The 19,378-nt window shown below is 44.3% G+C and overlaps 1 protein-coding gene across 1 annotated transcript in view; it reads left to right on the top strand.

Moving 5' to 3' along the window:
- The window catches only part of CTC1 (CST telomere replication complex component 1), a 191,922-nt gene that overhangs the window by 167,655 nt on the left and 4,889 nt on the right, over positions 1 to 19,378 (top strand). Inside the window, exons 22-23 of the mRNA XM_085636896.1 lie at positions 117 to 282; positions 11,221 to 11,347. Coding sequence (XP_085493022.1) covers positions 117 to 282; positions 11,221 to 11,347 — 293 coding nt within the window. The remainder of the gene's footprint in view (positions 1 to 116; positions 283 to 11,220; positions 11,348 to 19,378) is intronic.

Raw genomic sequence — 19,378 nt, 5'->3', positions numbered from 1 at the left:
TGAGCTGCACACTGATTGGGCTACAGTCTGGCTGTGCAGCAGTGAGACTGTATGATGACTGGGCGACATGCTCCCCTGCTCTCCTCTCATGCATGGTTTGTGCTGCTCCCTTTTAGGATTGTGGTAGAGGATGGCTCCTCAGAGGCCTTGGTGCTGTGCAAGAACCAGCTTGTGATGGCGCTGCTGAGGCTGTCGTCTTCGCAGTGGGATGGGGTGCAGCAACATGTCTTGGGGTTGGGAGAAGCCCACGTCCAGCAATGGGGTCGGAGCGCTGAACACAGGGTAAGATATGGTTGCAACCTATATTGGAAAGCAGAGTGTGCTGCAATCCTTGGAAGGATGCTTGAAGTAATGTAAACCCTTAGCACGGCACATTCATCCTTCATAATCAAACAGTACAATAACTTCCCTCAGCCTCCCTACTTCCAAGTGGATGGTGCTTCCATACACTATCCACACTGGATACTGTAGAACCCGGTTCCCAGATCCATCGGGCTTTTTTCTTGCCAGAGCTCCTACTCACTTCATGCATTTACACTTGGTGCACCCCAATAACCTGTTCACCTGAGGGCCTCCTCATGCTTCTTTATGTGGAGCACACCTATCTCGATGTCTCTGAAACCAAGGACATCCAAGTCCACAGTACAGTGCTCCTTCATTGCACACATGTACACTGTTGCTTTCATCCCTCTTTCTGCATATCCCTGACACGTTCTCTTGAAAAGTAAGTAACTGGGCCATTTAGTACTGCTTAAGAAGGGAAGCAGCGGTGCAAGCATTGCCTAACCCTGACCACAGTCCTCAAACCGCACTCTTCCACTCAGCCTTACCCTCTCGGTCCATTTTCTGTAGCTGGATGCAGCACATAATAAATTAAAAATACAAATTAGCTAAAGGCCCAAGCGCCATCTTTGGGGCCTAGCTTAGTCGGGTACTAAGACTAGTCTGGATTCCACCACTTGCCTCTTTCTTCCATCACCCTACTCTCCTGTCTCTTTATCTCACTCCTTCATGTTCTTTTCTTTCTCTCCTTTCTGGCTGTTAACTTAGCTTTGTCTAACTCCTTTTTTTACTCTTTTTTTCTGCCTTTCTCTCTTTTCTTCTACGTCAAAGTCTAATGATGAAAAATAATTCTAGTCCCTAAAAATGAGTGACCACCTCCTACAAACGGCATAAATTAAGCACTGTCTTTCAGAATCATATGCACCATGTCAGCTGTTCTTGTTGGAGATTTCACAAGCACATGTAGCTTTTTTTTAACATTCACTTTTTTTTTATACTAAACAGACATTGTAAATGGCAGACCCTACAAGAATTATATTTCAGGAAACGTCTCTGGTGACCAAAGACCAGATTCAATATCCGTGCATGTAATATATGTGACTTCTTCTTATGGAGAGCTCTTGGGAGACATTTGCCTCTGTGACTAATCATAATTTGGTCTCTGACTCCTGTGTATCCCATAACCTTGTGAGCAGGAATCAAGAAGAGAGAAAGTACATTACTTTTTCTGCCGTCTCCTGTCCCTAGGGATTTGTTATTTTCTATCCACCTCAGTTTGTGCTTTGTTCCTGCTTTTGGAAAATTCTAAAACTCCCATTCCGTTTCCATTTTTACTATCCCTGATCTGACTTACGCAAATATTCATGCATGCAATTTGTGGAGTCTGAGTTGAGTATTTCTGATGCTATGTGGAGGGCTCCACTAAGCCTTGGGTAAGGTCAGCAATATAGAAATACCCATGCTAAAATAAATAAATAAAATATTCCACAGAGTGCTAGGGTAGGAAATGCTCCTTAATGTCGTAGGTTTTGCAGTTCTCATGGTAGGTCCGCTGGGGCTGGCTGACAGGTGTTCTTATACCATAGCCGAAGGATTGAGGTAATGCAGGGCATTCCTGGAAAGATTGAGGCTTGTTTCACCCAAGATTTCCTCTTAACTGCCACAGCTTAAACCCAATGCCTGCTATGTAGAGTCCTGTCCAATAATATCCATAGTGCATGTAGGCTGCCACAGAGAGAATAGGAAATGTAAATGTTCTATACCATTAGATGCATTGAAAACCTCATGCTTCCAGAAAATTGCCTAGGGCTTTAATCTCCGCACTGGTACCACAGTATTCCTGCTGGTTTCCACTGGCGGGTTGTACCACCGGGCACAGCCATTGGTCTCTAGTAGGATTAATTAAACGTTCATATGGTAGAGCGATCACCACATTGGGTTTGCATGTGGAGCAGTTGATCGGTAAGTCCCTCTCTCAGTAGATCCATGGAAGAATTGTGTTTTTGAGGCGATAGCCTCCATACACACAAAAGACTTGGGGTGAAGGTCAGGCTTCTGAGGCCTCTAAGTGCTCTTGGCAAGGCCTTTAGGTGGACAGGACAAGGATTCCATCTTACTCCATTTGCCCGGAAAAATAACTTGACTTGAGGTCAGAGTTGTTTAAACTTTCCCTGTTGAGTGTACCTTGGTAGACCTGAGAAACATTATGGCTCATTGAGATCCTCTATCCAACCCCGAGGATCCTTTGATTTCCCTGGCATCCTGACCTACTGGGTGGAATGGACTTCCACATATTTGTCATCCAGATTAGGGTCTCAGTAGGGCCAGCCTAGGGGGTCTTCTGAGCTCCCAAGTGATCAGAACTTACTGAGAGGGGTGAACAACTAGTTTCACTCCATTTTCAAACAAGCGAAATCCAACTTTTTTTAGTTGACCTATAGATCAAAAATTGGGATTCCAACTCAAACACAGCGAGATTACACTCCACAGTCCAACTTCAGAAAATGGCATAACTAGCATAGAATTCCTTGACTTATGGCCACCTTTCATATGTACAAAGGGATCACGGACATCCACGGAATGTGGGATATGTGCTAATGACTGATGCTGAGTTGTAAGGTCCAAACTAAGACCCCCTTTTCAGCTGCTTCAGAGGAAGTGATCCACTCTGAGTGGTGTGCAGCCTTACTCTTGGGTACCTGCTCAGACTGCCTTACATAAACCTTCTGTGCCTTTAACAAGGTGCTTGTAAGTTCATCGTAACCTGAACCTTATGCATTTATGTGGAATCCTGTTGCAAACACTTGCATGCAAATGTAGCACTCCGTTCCTAAATTGGTCTTTTATATTGCCTGTTGAATGGCAAGGTGATTACTTTTTAAAGCCGCATCCCATTTTAATACCTGTGTGTGTGCTCAAAGTGCAGTCAACCCTGACCGCCTCCAACCTTTGCTAACAGTTTCAGATGTTGTCAGATATGGTTTTATGGTGTGTAGGAATGCATGCATTTTAACTGTTGTGTACATCATGGTATTATGTGACTACGGTGTGTGCGCATTTAATTGTGTCTAAAGTTCTCAAGTTGTCAGAGGAAATGATGACCACTCTGGAACATTGGACCTCGTGTGAAATGCGCACATACTATATACTGCATGCCACTCTTAGACCCCTCAATCACATGGACTTCGTATGCTAGCGAAGGGGGTAGGGGCATGGGGAGGAAATCACTTGAAGAATGTTGTATTAACCAAATACAAGGGAGAATAGGTAAGTCATTTTCAGAACTTGATGCAGTATTGTCCTCGAGTATCACCTGTAGAGCCACCATACCTCTTACATCTTGTGTGGGTAGTCAAGAGATATTTATTTCCATACCTCAAGCTTCTGTTGGGAAATAAGGGACAAGCAATTATGTAAGGTAAATAGGTCCACAGCCATGCAGAGCCTTAGTCCTAGGCAGTGAGTCTTAGAGGTCGTTCCGACTGTGACCAATGGTGGGATTTCAGGGCAAACCAAATAACGGCGAGCGGCTTGATTTTGAGCTTGCTTGAATTTAAAGAGTCACACTTTGGGGACGCCTGTGTATAAGCTACTGCAGTAGTACAGGTGGGACATTGTAAAGGTAAGGATTAGAGATTTTCGGGGAGAAATGGAGCAGCAGCACAATTCTTTTTAGCAGACCTAAATGGTACAGTGAACTTTTGAAGAGCACATTTAAATGAGGAGTGAATAATAGATTACTGTAAAAGAGCACCCAGTATTTTCAATCTCAGTTTCTTAGGGAAAGTTAAAGGGAAGAAGGTGGAATTGAAAGGGCCCAGGACCCTCAACTGAGGCACAAATTATTGTTATCCATTCAATGCTGAACATGAAGGTGACATGGAGATAAATTGTGGAAGTTGCCAGAGGTGAACTTTTGTATCTTCTACATACCTTTTAAAACCTATTGTATATAAGTCCAAAATGGTAGTGATGGGGCCATTTAAATGTTCAACAGTGTTGGTGACCGGGTGGAGCCGTGTGGAATTACAGCTTGACTTGATGGGAGCAGTTTTAAAGTAAAAATGAAACCGTGTCAAAGCAGTTCTGATTAGCCAATGTAATGTAATGTAAAAGGATTTGTAGAGTGCGGACTAACCACCCATGAGAGTCTCTAAGGCGCTGAGTAGGTGCGAAGGTCAGGGCATCAGGCTTCAATTTCTTGCAGAATGTTGCGAACGTGGTTGGTGTTCTGATGTCCTGGGGAGAGCTTTCCAGGTCTTTGCTTCTGTATAGAAAAATGAGCGGCCTCCTTACCTACTTCTGGGGGGGATGTGTCGGAGTGACAGCGAGGTAGATCGGAGTTTTCAGGTTAGCTGGTGGAAGTGCAGACTGTGGTTGAGGTAGGTGGGTCCCTTCTGATGCAGCACTTTGAAGGCAAGCGTAAATATCTTGAACTGACAGCATTTCTGGACAGAGGGCCAGCAGATTTTCCAGAGGTAAGGGTTTATGCTGATGTGACAGGGTAGGTTGAGAACCAGTCTTGTGGCTGCGATTTAGATGGTTCGGAGCTTGTGTGGAAGGTGGGCAAGTATTCCGTGTTAGAGGGTGTTGCAATAGTCTAACCTGCTCGTGATCACAGCCTGCATGATTGTCTTCCTGAAGATCTTTCTAAGCATGTGGGGAATGTTGAAGCAGGTGGATTTGATGCCGTTGATTTGGGGTCTAATGTTTGGTGTCCAGGATGATGCCCAGGTTTCATGTCCGTTCCGTGGGTGTCGGGGTGGGTCAAAGTTCAGTGGGCCAACAGGTGGTGTCTCAGGGGGGTTGTTGTGTTCATAAATCAGGACTTCAGTTTTCCTGGCATTGCGTTTTAGGTAGTTGATGCACAGCCATGTGGTGACTTCCGTCATGCAGCATTTGAAGTTGTTTTGGTGTTGATGAAGGTTTTCTGAGAGGGACAGGATGAGTTGCATGTCATTGGCGTATGACATGATACTGAGTTTGTGGGAGCGGATGATCTATGCATGGTGCATCAGGTAAAGGTTGAAGAGGCTGGGTCTGAGGGATGACTCCTGTGGGACACCGCAGCTTACGTCTTTGGGTTCAGAAGTGAAAGGCAGCAGCCTAACCTGCTGCTCTCTTCCTGTCAGGAAGGAGCACATCCATTGGAGGGCTGGTCTTTGAATTCTTGCTTCATGGAGTCTGGTGATGAGTGTGCGTTGGGAACAATGTCGAATGTGGAGAGAGGTTGAGTAGAATTAGTACTGCAGAGTGTCCGCGGTCCAAGATAGTGCACATGTCATCAGTTGCTGCGATGAGGGCCGTCTTGGTGCTGTGGTTGCTGCGAAATCATGATTGTGAGTGGTTGAGGAGTTTGTGTTTGATGTAGCGGGAAAGCTGCTGCTGATTGCTTTTTCCACGATTTTTCCGGGGAAGGGAAGCAGAGAGATGGGTCGATAGTTGCTGAGGACATCCGGATCAGCAGATGTTTTCTTGATGAGATGGACATTTGTCTTTCTAGGCATCCAGGAATGTGGCAGTGGCAATGGCCATCGATGTGTTGACGATGGACTCGAATACATAGCTTATCATGGTACTGCCTAGGTTGAAGAGGTTGTGCGGGCAGTGATCTGTGGGGGCACCTGAGTGGCTGGATGCCATGTTCGCTGTGGCTTCTTCGGTGGTTATCAGAGTCCAGTTGGAGATATTTGGGGCTCCTGTGGCAAGGGCTGGTAAATGAGAAAGGGTCGTGGGAGGAGGTGGAGGATTCAAAAATCTTGTATACATCATGGAAGAAGTCTGAAAGTTGATTGCAGAGGTCCTTCCAAGGGTCTATCGAGTTGGATGTGGCTGCCAGGTGGGTGAATTGTGTGATGATCGTGAAAGGTTCTTTAGGTTTGTTGTTGCTGGCTTTGATGCTCTGGGACAGGGCACTCTTCTTGACCTCTTTCAGTTTGTGGTGGTAGGGTGTGAGAGAGTTATTGTAGGTGCTCCTGTGTGTGGGGTTCTGAGAGTACTGCCACTTCCTTTCAAGTTGTCTGCTATGTCACTTGGTGTTTCTGAAGGTGTCTGTGTACGTGTTTGCATGTTCTCGGGATTTCCTGTGTTTGTTGGCCTTGAGGGGAGCGAAGCTGTTGCTGCAGGTGCTGATCCAGTTGTTGAGGCAATGGACGTTTCTGTCGGCAGCATCAGAGAGAGTGGGATGGTGTAGGTTGAGAGTGTTGATTTGTGCTTGTTGGGTGATGGTTTTCCAGTTGTGTCTCAAGGTAAGGGATGTCACTGTCAGGGTATTCTGGAGGGGGTGAAACTTTTGAAATGAATGATGAAGTGGTCCGTCCAGATGAGCGGGAGGGTGTGGCTGTCCTTGGCTGTGTTGATGGTGGAGCAGATGGGGTCTAGTGTGTGGCCTGCTGAATGCGTGGGGACTGTCACAAGCTTTGTGAGGCCTATGTTGAGGAGACCGTCCAGAAGGTCTGTGGTGTTGAGGTCGATGGTGTCATCCAGATCGAAATTGAGGTCACTGAAGAGGAGAAAATTCTTGGAGCCAGCAGGAGTCATAAGGTCAGTAATGAGGTTGCTGAAATTCGATCTGAGGTCCGGTGGCCGGTAGGTGACCACAATCTTTCTATTCGCACCTATTAGTTTATAGTATCAAAGGTGGCCAAGAAGCCCAAGAAGGTCAATGTGCAGGAGTAACCTTCATCACTGGAATTGAGTAGTTATTCCCTGATGTTTAGAAGTGTTGTCCCCCCGTCCTAGTAGGGTCTGAAACATGATTGAATGTTGCTTAGGAGACGATTTTCTCCCAACACAAGGTACGCTGGAGAAGTGATTATAAATGGAAGGATTATCTGGGTCTGTGATGGGTTTCTTTAGATTGGGGTCATGATGGCACATTTTATGATTTGAGGGATAATTCCACTACCCAGGTAGAGTTTAACTAGGCTGGTGAGGTTTGAGGCCCATATTGTTGACTTTGGCAATGTAACTATTCTAAAGAGAACATTTCTTGAAAGAGTTCAAAATCTTACTGGTTGATGTCCAAGATGGGTGTTACCTTGCAGTGGGGTGTTGACAGACTGGTATGATGGAGTCAAGCACAGACTCTCCAAGGCCCATGGAGTGGCGTTGCTCATACGAGGTGACAGGAGATAAAGAATGACAGGAGATTGTTGCAAAGGTCAATTGAGTGGATTGGCATGCTGGATTTGGGGGCCAAGTTTTTGGGTGCTGATGGGAGCCAAAGTTTTCAAGGTTCATTTGAATTCCATGTGATCTAGAATGTCAGAATGAGATTCCAAATTAGGATCTGGCATTTCATAGAGCAGTTTAGTGAAGGATTCAGCTTTGCTTTGGTGTTGCCGTGAGTGGTATTTTGAGGACAAAGTGGGCCTGATTATTGCTGGCATCTTGAGGGAGTGCCAGCGATAAAAGCAACTTAGCCACATTTTTTGTAGAGGAAGGAAAAGAGGCATTTAGGGTGGGCGAGAAATGGTACAACTGAGGAGCAAAGTAGTGTGTAATTGCACCCAAAGAGTCGATAGTGGCCAGGCGGGTGGGTGGGGTGGGACTCTGGTTCCTATTTGTAGGAAAGGTAATGGAATATTGATACCCCCACAGAGAAGTTGTAAGGCCACAGAACATTAACATGCCTTGTTAATTGGTTACAAAGAGGCTTTGTGCCATGGGAAAATTGGAGTGTAGGAGACTGGGTTCTAGTCTCTAAAAACACACAGTTATTTGCGTTTTTGGTCAGAGTTTTTAGATCTCTACTCTAAGTCTCCCTATTAGAGTCTTACTCCCTGTACGCGTCTGTTAAACTGGATGGAGCTGTAACTGACAGAGCCCACCTTAAAAAAAAAATCCACTGCTGCACAGCTGGTTTAAGAGGCTCTACGCTAGTTATGTGTGAAAACAGGTGAACTCGCCTGTATAAGCATGTGCAGGCTGTATGAAGAAAGATTGGTATGTCACTCGGCCTGGTACCCTCACACAGGAAGTCCTATCGCAAATGGAACCCAGAACAAAATGGCTGTGGCCTGTTCATTACTTAGAATTCAGTTAGGTATTCAAAAAGAAATGGCCCCTTTCTTTGTGGTTAAAGTGTGAATGTGTAGTGTTTATGATTTATGTATATTGTGGGTAAAATGTCCTTAAAGTGTAACATAGGATTGGTTCTTTGTAGAAGAAAGCCATTGGCATGACAATACCCATATTCTGCTGGGTCATGAATGCATAGCTAGTATCCTAAAACAATAAGCTGGAGCACTCCAACGGTTTGTTAAATAACACAGTTTGAGGACAAATAACCAGAAAAATCAGTCCATAAGTCCAAGGTCTTGTCGTCTTTGTGTTTACATGCTTCCAACCAAATACAAGATCATCAGACATGTGTTTCGTCCGCAGTGGGACTTTTCAAAGCGTTTGACTACAAACTGTATTTTCGATTCCTTTAACAATCCTACATGAAGTAAGACGATATAAGAGCCAGAGTACGAGTTTCTTCTAGGTGATCTCTCCTGTGGCCTATTCGACTGTTAGGTTCTTCCTAATAACAAGCGTAGTCGTCTTCAACTGTTCGTCATCAATACTTCCAGCCTCACAATGAAATGGTGTACATACTCAGTCATGGGCGACACAGATGTAGAGAGCCCTGATAAGCCCTGTCCTGTCCATCGCAAAATTAAATGTGGGTGACAATGACGAAAATAGATCACATAACCATGGATTTATGGATTGACTTTTCTGGTTATTTGTCCTCAGACAGTGTTATTGTTGGAGTGCTTTAGTATATTGTTTTACAATATTGTGGCGTATACTGTGGTAGCACCATTCTTTGAGCAAGTACTCTTCCTGTAGACTTTTATCCTGACTAGTTGAGTACTCTGCAACATCTGTTGGTATTACCTCAGCTACCTATCTGTATTTAATTCATATCTAGTATCTGTTTAGACCAATATGCATTCTCTTTTGTATTGAAATTGGAAGGATTTCCCTGAGTCAGCCTTAATGTGAGTGAGGTTTTGAGCTACCCTTCTGTGCCAAGTTAATTCCTCTGCTGGCTAGTTACCAGCCTCTCTGGAGCAAAGGGATCACCTTTCTCCTGGGAGAGAAAGGGGGTGGGGAGCAGTAGCGGCTTGCACAGTTAAGAGCGGTCTGCTCTCTCTTTGTGAGAACAACATGCCCCGACGTATCAAAGAGAGGCGGTGAACCACCTTATGGAAACTACCCCCCACAATGGTGGCTCGCACAGTTAAGAGCGGTGAGGCAGGGTGAGGTGGAGGGTGGTGGAATACAACAGACTATGGGATAAGTAATATTAAATAAATAAATAGATAAAAACACTTACTTTGCGCTTGCCGCATCACCGACGCAGCGATCACCAAGTAAGTGGTTTTATTTATTTAATATTACTTATCCTGTCGTCTTTTGAATTCCACCACCCTCTGCCCCGCCCCACCGTTCTTATCTGTACAAGCCATAAGGTGGTTCACTGCCTCTCTTTGATACATCGGGGCATGTTGTCCTCACAAAGCGAGAGCAGACAGACTTCTGGCTCTGGTCTCTCCAGGGATTCCCTTTGAAGTTTTGGAGGGATGAAACCAGATTAGTCTGGAAGAAGTCTGGCAAAGAGGAGAGAGCAGTCCTTCTAAACCTGATTGAAATTACCATGTTGAAAATTCCCAGACTGCTCTGCAATGGGGTCAGCCAGCCTGTGGGCTGCAATGAAATGTCGGTCACTCTCATCCTCTCCAGTCTCTGTTTCAAGAGACTCAACCTTTCTCTACCACTATAAACCCATTTCTCCCCGTTTTTATAGATCTAGTTTATTTTTCCTAATTTATATGTACTTTCCAGGATTATGTCCCCTTCACTCTGTTTTGCGACGTGACTTACCATCATTCTCACTCTAGTGTATCCCTCATCTGCCTACATCCCATCTCACCTTTCATCTCTCCAATCTGTCCTTTCTGTTGCAGTCTCTCCTCCCTATCCCCAGTCCGGTCCTCACCCTTTCTTTTTTCCTGACTGTATCTCCTCTTACTCTCTGGTCAATGTCTCTCATGTCCTCCTTCGTCTACATTATTTCTTTTCTCCAGTCACAAACTTCTTCTCCTCAATCTAATTTCTCCCCACGGTCTCTCTGCTTCCAATCTTCCATTTTATCCATTCATCCCTCCTATCTAGTCCCCCCAACCATTGTCGATCTTCAGGCGCTGCTTCTTGTTTCTCACTTCATTTTCTATTTTATGTGCTCCAGTCTCTCCATCCTTCCCTCTATATCCTGCCATCTATTCCTCTTGGTTTACCTGGTGTATGTTCTTCCGGTGTCTCCCCCCATCTTCCAGCTCCTCTTCTCTCTTTGATGTTAACCCATTTCTCTTCATGGAGTCTCATCTCATCCAATCGCCCAATCCTCTCCCATACAATTTGTTTAGATCATACTTGTCATTTCAAACCCACCTGCAGTTCCCCTAGTTCCCCACCCCTTCAGTCTGGGACCATACAGTCCATTTCTTCTTTCCTATGCACCCATGTGGCTATACCTTAAGCCATCCCCTACGGTAAACAACGTTTACCGCAAAACTTTTTGGCCGCAGGGAATCACAATGTGGTCGTTACAACGACCGCGTTGTGATTCCACATACCATTACAAGACTTGCGGAGGGGGGATGTGTTGGATTTAAAATCCAACACCTTCCCTAGTGTCTGCACAGACTGGAGTTGGAATAATAAATTATACTATTCCAACATCCAGCGCCCCCCTCCGCAAGTCGTTGTTACGACTTGCGGAGTAATGGTATGCGGAATCACAACGCGTCGTTATGACGACCGCGTTGTGATTCACTGCGGACAAAAAGACTGCGGGATTATGACACATATTCGTCTCCTTCTGCTCCCATCATTATACTTTCTCCCTGTGCTCCCGGTAATTGTGCTTAAACTGTTTTGTAGGATGAGGAGTTAACCGAGGACTTCTTCACACATGTTCTGAAGACGCTGTGTAACAGTAATAACGTCTGCAGACCCATCCTGCTGACCTTTGAACCAGAGAGGAGGGCTGCTCAAAGTGGCCAATCAGGTGAGTCTGTAAAGAATACAAAGTTCAGCAAGGTTCTGGGATGTAACAATATATTTTGCATCCTTGGCAAGGGACAATGTTTGTACTCCCTCCGCTTTTTATGTTATCCATATACCTAAATGTTTTATAACCTGTTCTTAGCCTGCTGTCCCTTTTTCTGCGAGGTCTCATCAGGTAGAAGAATCCTGTGTGTAGGGGATTCCCGGTGAAGCAGCTGAAAGGAAGATTGCGACCTGAAGGCTGTGTACGGAGTTGGCTTGAGGTGGATGCAATAAATGACTTCATCCTGAGAAGTGATGGAGCCCTTCTTGACAAAATCCCTATTTAGTGAGTCCAAGAGTGAAACTCCCACGGGGGGGGGGGTAGACACCACGGCTGACTGCCCGGTACAGATACACTGCATCAACTGGCCACTGCACTGTTGTGACTATCATAGAGATTACGGAGAAGGGCATCGATGTGACCAGTATAGAGATTACCATGGGAAGTAAATAGCATTTAATTTTATTTCAGGGTACTATAATGTTACGAAGCAGTAAGGTTTAGTTCAATATAAATTATTAAAAATCATTACGGTTAAATAGTTAATGTAATTTATTTTCACTAAAATTCATGGTTCGGGTAAATTAGTGTAATTTCAATCAACAAATAAATATTTTGAGATAATTAACAGAGGGCATTAAAGTCTTTTTAAGAATGATTAATAATTTATTTAAATTAAGTGGTGAAAAGTTATTCATCATGGAGTGGGAATTGGTTACTGTGGGGATAGGTGAGAAATAATTATTTATTTAAATTTAAATTATTTAAAAGGGTGAGTAATATAATTAGGTTAAGGGTAAATATTTATTTACATGTGAAATAATTATGGGACAGGGTTAGTACTAGATTTAGTTTAAAGATAAGAATTTAATTTATATTAATTTAACCGATAAATCTGATGTACCCTTGCAGCTGTTTAACAAACATAAAATGAAACATAAAACAGTAATGAAAACAGATAAATAATGAATTTCAGTAGCCACTGGCAGGATTATCAATAATAGCCATACAAAGGCTGATGATTCTGAAGCGCACATTTACACCAATGGTGATAAAGGTGGGTGAATAATGATGCTATTAACTCACCGATGAATGAAAGTAGTAGTGGGAGAACACCCGAGTTTTTTAAAATCTTTTTTGCACCTTTCTGATGGTTAGAAATGGTTCAAAGATGATTAGCAATGTTTAATCTTATGAGTCAGGATTAAAACAAATCACAGTGAGAGGGAACTTACCACAATGCTACACAACCCAGGGGCCAACACCAATTTTACTGTGCGGGGGGCATGGGTTTCCCACCCTGAGCCTTCCATTGGCACGGGATCCCCATCCTCGTAGGCCCGATGGCAGCAGTGTCCCAGGGACCTCTTCCCACAGGACACTCCTGTTACGTTCTTGGAAGACCATGGGCGGGTAGAACTTCAACTCCCTACCAGGGTTTTTGCACGCAGGGATCACAGGATTGCTCCCACCCTTCAGTAGCAGAAATGAAAGCTACACCCACCGGGCAGGAGCAATCCATTGGAGCAGACTTCTGCCACTCCAGAATGGATGTGGGCAGGGGCCAAGAGCCTCCCATCCACTTAAAAGAAAGTCACAAAAATGAACACACAGGAAGTGCAGAAGTAGGCCTTTTTGAAAAAAAAATGTAGACTGGGGGTAAGTAAAGATTAAACAAAAAGAGCTGCTTTATTATTGAAGCAGCGAGACTGCTAAACAAATATTTGCAGCTTCCTGTCGGTAGAGCCCCATTATGTCCTGCATGTGCTTCTTTAGTCAAGTGTGGTTTTCCTGATGCTTGAATAAGTGGCCGGGGCTCCGCCTAAAATTTTTAAAAAGTGTTGTAAAAGAGCTGCCAGATGCACAGCAGCCTCCATCTTCCCCCCCGGAAGGTTTTGAAAACAGAAAATAGTAAGTCTCCGGGGCATTGGATGTATGGGCCCAAGAAAGCTTACCATTATTTTTAAAGCACTCCCGGCTGGAGCTATATGCTCCTCAGTTGGAGAGCAGGGACACCTAGTGCTTGGTTTTATGGGTGCACTTTCTAGCCTGAAGGATGTTAAAGAAACACTCGAACACACTTTCATAGTTGTTTAGAATAAAACAGGTTTTTTTACATTTCTTTTTGGAAATAATTATTATACATTTCCCTGTGTTTGTTTATATGGATTACTTTGGTATATGTTTATTGATAAATTATTGTGATGATTTTTTGAGAAAGTCAATATATCTTTATATAGGTGGATGTGTTGACCTCTTGCTAATGCTAACAAGCCTGCCTTTTATATTATGGTGTACTGACTCATTGACAAAGCCAGAAGCTGTGCTTTACTTATCGGTGACTTTTGGCAAAATGAATAGATCTGCTTCATTTATGTTGACGTGCTCATCTCATGATAAAGACAATAGGGCTGCCTTTTATATTTCTATATTTCAAAAACATGTGTTTGGGTGCCCAACCTCACGGGGCCAGGCCCTACGTCCAACCCCCATGCTGCGCACAGCAAATGGCTGTGCGCGGCGGGGAGTTAGGTGCCCGGGGCGGGTTAGGCACACGGCCGGGCCACTCCGGCTGTGCGCAGTAGGGGGTTTGGGTGCCTGCGAAGGGCTAGGTGCAGGACCTGGCCCAGCTGGGTGGTTGGGGCTTGCAGGGGGGCTCCGTGATGGACATCTTAATTTATGTTAAGAAAATAATGAAATTCACAGGAAAAAAAACAAAGGTTAGCGGGACGTTATAGTTAGGAATTGAAATAATATTTTACTTTACATTTAAATAAAAACTAGAAATTTACTGGGGAAAAAACGAGGTTAAATTGACATTATAGTAAGAAGAATATGTCAGTTAAAACATAATGTTTCAAACTAACAAAACGAATTCACCAGTTATAGTTGTCTCAAATAGTTATAACTCCTTTTCCAATGTAACTGTAACTATAACTCACGCCATCACCATGCACTTCTAATTGCTTCACATATTATATCACTGATGACATGTTATATGACATCATTAATAACCTTACTGCAACGTCTGAAATGAAATCATTGATGGCAACACTCTGCATGGTGGGGGCGCAAGATAGTTATTTAGGGTAAGCATTATGGTTACTTGAAATTAATATAAGAGGTAAATATCATTGTTTGTTTTGTTTCAAGTACACCTGAAGCAGAGCCAATTGATTTTCACTATCGAAATTTTGGGTTTTCACAACTGGGGTGAGCAATGGACGTCCCTATATGTTCCTCCACATATTCTATAAAAGAAAACAATGTAGCAGAATATTTTTTAGGTTGCCCTTAAGTAGCTGATTTGCTCTATAATCAATTCACTACATATTTTAGTTAACCTGTGTATGAATAGAGTATCACCCCATTCAATGCTCTTTGTAACTTCACTATGACTGGGAGTTGTAACGTCAGCACACATTTCATTGTACCTCTGCCCTGCTGCTTATGTTGCTCAGCCACATTTTTCTTTCTGTGTGTCCACTTGTGCTCTCTTTACAAGTACACCGGTAAAACCATGCAGTCATACAGCACCCGCATTAGCCGATACTGTGGGCGCAGTATTTACCGATAAAAATGATGTAGCAACACAGCACTGTCATCTGGCCTTTAGCTGCCAGGATGCGGCTTTTGCGCACGTCACTACATGATTTTGTTTTGCAAGACTCTGTTTGTGCCTTTCACATGAGAACCGTCTGCTTTCTGCATTCTCTGCCTGTTCCTGGAGTTTAGTCTGAACACGGTGTGCAAGGTCGATAAACAAGGCCCCTTGTTATTCTGTTCTGGTCAGTCCCTTGCACATAGACAAAACATGATAACAAAGGTGCTAATGTTGGAAACTCGTGCTTTGATATTATGGGGATGCATGTTGTTCTACACATTCTTGGAGAGGGACCTTTCCAAGGAGAAGAGCTAAGCTGTTCCTATGATGTAGAAATACCATCTAGGCACTAAGGTATGGGGTCTGCTGACAAAGTCCAGAGATCTTTATATAATAAAACTTCTTATTGCCAAGGGGAGCGTGGTTAGGTCTTATAGTCCAAAATCCACTGTCTTCATACGATGACATCCCACTTTAATAATATATGGAATTGCTACAATGCTAACTGTTTTAAGTTTATGCATTTTGCTGCTGGTAGTGGTTCGTATACTGCATTATAGAGCACTATCGTTAAAATAAACATTTTGAACTATAACAATGACTCTGTCAATTCTTATTGTGGACAGGTACGAATGAGTGAGTGAAAGGGTACGTCTTGCTACCGCGATTCCTGAGAGAGTCGGGAGTGTTGTGTTCTGGGGTGTCTCATCATTTGCATCTTCGTGATTATGTAGGAGAGAGAGTGAGACACTATAGCTAGTCGGTCCTGGGAATTTTGGGTGCTGAAGCGGTAGGAAGGCTTAGCCCCTATACACCGAAGTCCAGTTTTCCTGCGCATAGTTCTGTGTATGTGCAGAATCCCTGCAACAGCACCTGACGTTAACGGGTACTGTGTATACAGTAAGTACAGATATGGTAATTACCCATATGAATGATGCAGTAATGCAGCACCTGGCATTACCTGAACCGTGTAGTGCAGTAATTACAAATATGTTAATTACAGATATAAATGATGCAGTAATAAAGCACTCTGCAGTACTCAATATTGTGGGTGCAGTAATTACTAATATGGTAATTACCCATACAAATGACGCAGTAATAAACCACCCAGCATCAATTGATACTGTGGATGCAGTGATTAAAAATATGGTATTTACGCTTACAAATGAAGAAAAAATACTGCACCCGGTCTTACCAGATACTCTGAGGTGCAGTAATTACCGACATCATATTGCTGCCTCTTTACAAGTTCCCCATTTGAGAAAGAGGTATAACATGCTGAATTTTTGTGGACATTAGTGATATATTTCCACATTTTATGTTTTCTGAACTCTTAACCCCTGTTCACGGTTGTATGATAGAACCATGAGTAGATAAACCACACGTGCCTTCTACCACGTAACCTAAATAACAGATGCGTCTTAACCACACATTCCTTTACCATACATGCCTTTACCATGTAATTTCGTAGTAAAGGGGTATGCGTGGCTAAGGTCGTGACCCCTCCTCCCCCCCGCCCTAAACTACAAATTCCCCCCTTTCCCCCTCCCCGCCCTGAGGTCCAAATACCCCTACTCCCTCAAAACTACCTCGACCCAGCCCTAAAAACTACCCCGATCCCAGCCCTGAAAATTACCACCGACTCCCCCAGCCCTAAAAACTACCCCGACACCCCCAGCCCTGAAAACTATCCCTGACCCCCTAGCCCAAACCCACTCCCAGCCCTGAAAACGACCTCCAAATCCCCTAGCCCTGACAACTGCCCCTGATCCCCGGCTCTGAAAACTAGTTCCAAACCCCCACAGCCCTGAAAACTACCTAAAACCTCCCCTGCCCTGAAAGCTAATCTAGAACCCCGCAGCCCTTAAAACGACCCTCGATCCAGCCCAGAAAACTACCTTACCCACCTCCAGCGCACAAAACAAACCCCGACCCACCCCAACCCACAAAACAACCCCGATTCACCCCACAAAACAACCCAGACCCACTCCCCATCACACAAAACAACCCCTGACCCACTCCCCTGCCCAGAAAACTACCCCGACTCCCCCAAGCCCACCCCAGCCCACAAAATAACCCCTGACCCACTCCCAGCCTACAAAACAACCCCAGCCCACCAAGTAACCCTCGAACCACCCCAACCCACAAAACTAACCTGACCCCCCCAGCTCAGAAAACAACCCGACCCGCAGCCCATAAAACTACCCAACCGCCCAGCCTACTAAACTACCACAGAACAACCCCAAGCCCAGAACTATACACCCAAACCCACTTACCTTACCGCTTCCTGCAAGGTCTTCCTGCTTCCGTCCGCAGCAGGAAGCAGCTAGACTGCTCATCTCCTTAACCATGCATATGCGTGGATAAGGCATGCGAGGTAGACCTCGGTGGTCCGATTGTTTCCTCCTGTTCCCACTGCGCCCATTTTTCCTGGCTCTCTGTAAACAGTGAAAGTACCCAATATGTGGGTTTTCTTCTACATCTCCTAATTCTGATTAAGGGGCAAATCCTTGTTTTGGTCTTTACAGTTACATCAGGGCTCACAATAAGCCCTTTAGTTTTTTCTTTTTTCCTTCCACACAAGTTTCACATATTGTGGCAGCTTTGTCAGTAAGTGTGCACGCAGCAGTTCTGCTTCGTAAGCCTTTTGTACTCATGGGCACCATTGCTTTGAAATTGTTAACCTGGAAAACAACATACTCTGTGACAGCTTGAAGCCTCAGCAACACTGAGCCCTGCATCTGGTTGTACCGTATACTGTCATCCACTCATTGTCGGTATAAATAGTCTTCATTTTCTCCCAAAAATGTTTTCTGGCTGACTTTCACAAAAACGCGAAAATGCTATAACCTACTTTCTTTGCCAGTCCTGTCATTTAAGGCTGTATTGTTCCTTTTGGGGCAACCCTTGATTTGCATATGGCTGGTCTCTGTCTGGGGTGGCATACTGGGCAAAACAATGGTCTTGAATGTAACTCTAAGCTAACGTCTGTGGCTGAACTTAATTCAAGCATTCCTTCTATCACATTTTTGTTGTTCACTTAAATGCGACAGATGTGCTACCCTTGCTCCCTGTGCTGCAGGACTCATGTCATACATCACTGATGATGCCTAAGAAGGCTGTAACCGGTCTGATATTGCTCATGTTCGCGTCTGGAGGAGGCCAGGCCTGGCATTTTGGACCAACTGTTCCTATTGGAGCAGGACCAAGACTGATTTGTAACTGGCTGGTCTCTCTCTAGAGTAGCATAGTGGGTAAAAAACAGTGGTCAGGAACACAGTACGAGTGATCGCCACTGACTGAGATTAAGTCAAGCATTCATTCCCTCACCTTTTTGCTGTTGCAGTGTTATCTTAGAGGCGGAAATAACCTTCCAAAATCTGTCCCCTAAAAGGACTTTGATCTTTGATTTGTTCAACAATCAATAATAAATATTTTTTCCTGAAACCCCACCAAGCAATCAATCATGGTGTCTAAATTGTGCTGTATTTAGGGGTGCTGTGGTACTCAAGGTTCTTGGCTTCCTCATAATGTTGCTATAGTTTGTGCCAGGGTAGCATCTCTCGCCACTTGAACTGCTCAATTGTTGGGTACCCAACATGCACTCCGGTAAACTCAGAACCAATCATCCAGACACTGCTTACTTAGCATATTGTCGATGGAGCATACTGTACCAACCACCAACATCAAATTTGCTTGTGTTTAACTCGCATGACGGTTTGGATGGAAGATGTGCACCCTAATATTAAAGGGCATTGGCCCCGATTTAGACTTAGGCGGATAGAGTACTCCATTTCAATGGCAACAGAATACGCTCGCCGCCAAAGTTGAGTTCCTTCTACCTTATTTTGAGAGAAACTTTAGTAGGTATTTAGCAGAGACTACTCTGCCTCCGCTGCCTACGTACCCCCCTGACAGGCTAATGGAGTAACAGCCGTCAGAGGTCTGACCATGTGTTCACCCATCTTATTTAGAGTAGCGAACACGTGGCCAGTTTTCACTGCCATTCACTGCCAGATAAGATTTACTTTTAAAAAATAAGAAACAATTTGAAACTTTGAAGTTTGACGTACCACTTTGTCATGTTGACGGAGCTGTCTGTCAAACTTTCAATGCATTTAAGGAACCGCCTTGATGGTGGTTCCTGTAAAAGCAAGAGATGTCCTTTGGACCGGCAGACATCTCTACATTTGGCGGGCGGTTACTCGTGGAAGCCAACTTGAGTACTTTATTCTGCCGCCCTGACAGAGCAAATTCCCGTCCACCAAACTATAAATGAGGCCCTACGTTACTTGGACACTTTCTAGTCATAGCTGTTATTCCCCAGTTTATTTGTGCCTGGGCTGAGCTGGGTGTAAGAGTTATAACAAGTTACTGTGGAACCA

This window comes from Triturus cristatus, chromosome 12, assembly GCF_964204655.1.
Source record: "Triturus cristatus chromosome 12, aTriCri1.1, whole genome shotgun sequence".
Classification (NCBI taxonomy): domain Eukaryota; kingdom Metazoa; phylum Chordata; class Amphibia; order Caudata; family Salamandridae; genus Triturus; species Triturus cristatus.
The sequence above is the reverse complement of the archived record's forward strand: the minus strand, read 5'-3'. Positions and strand labels throughout refer to the sequence as shown.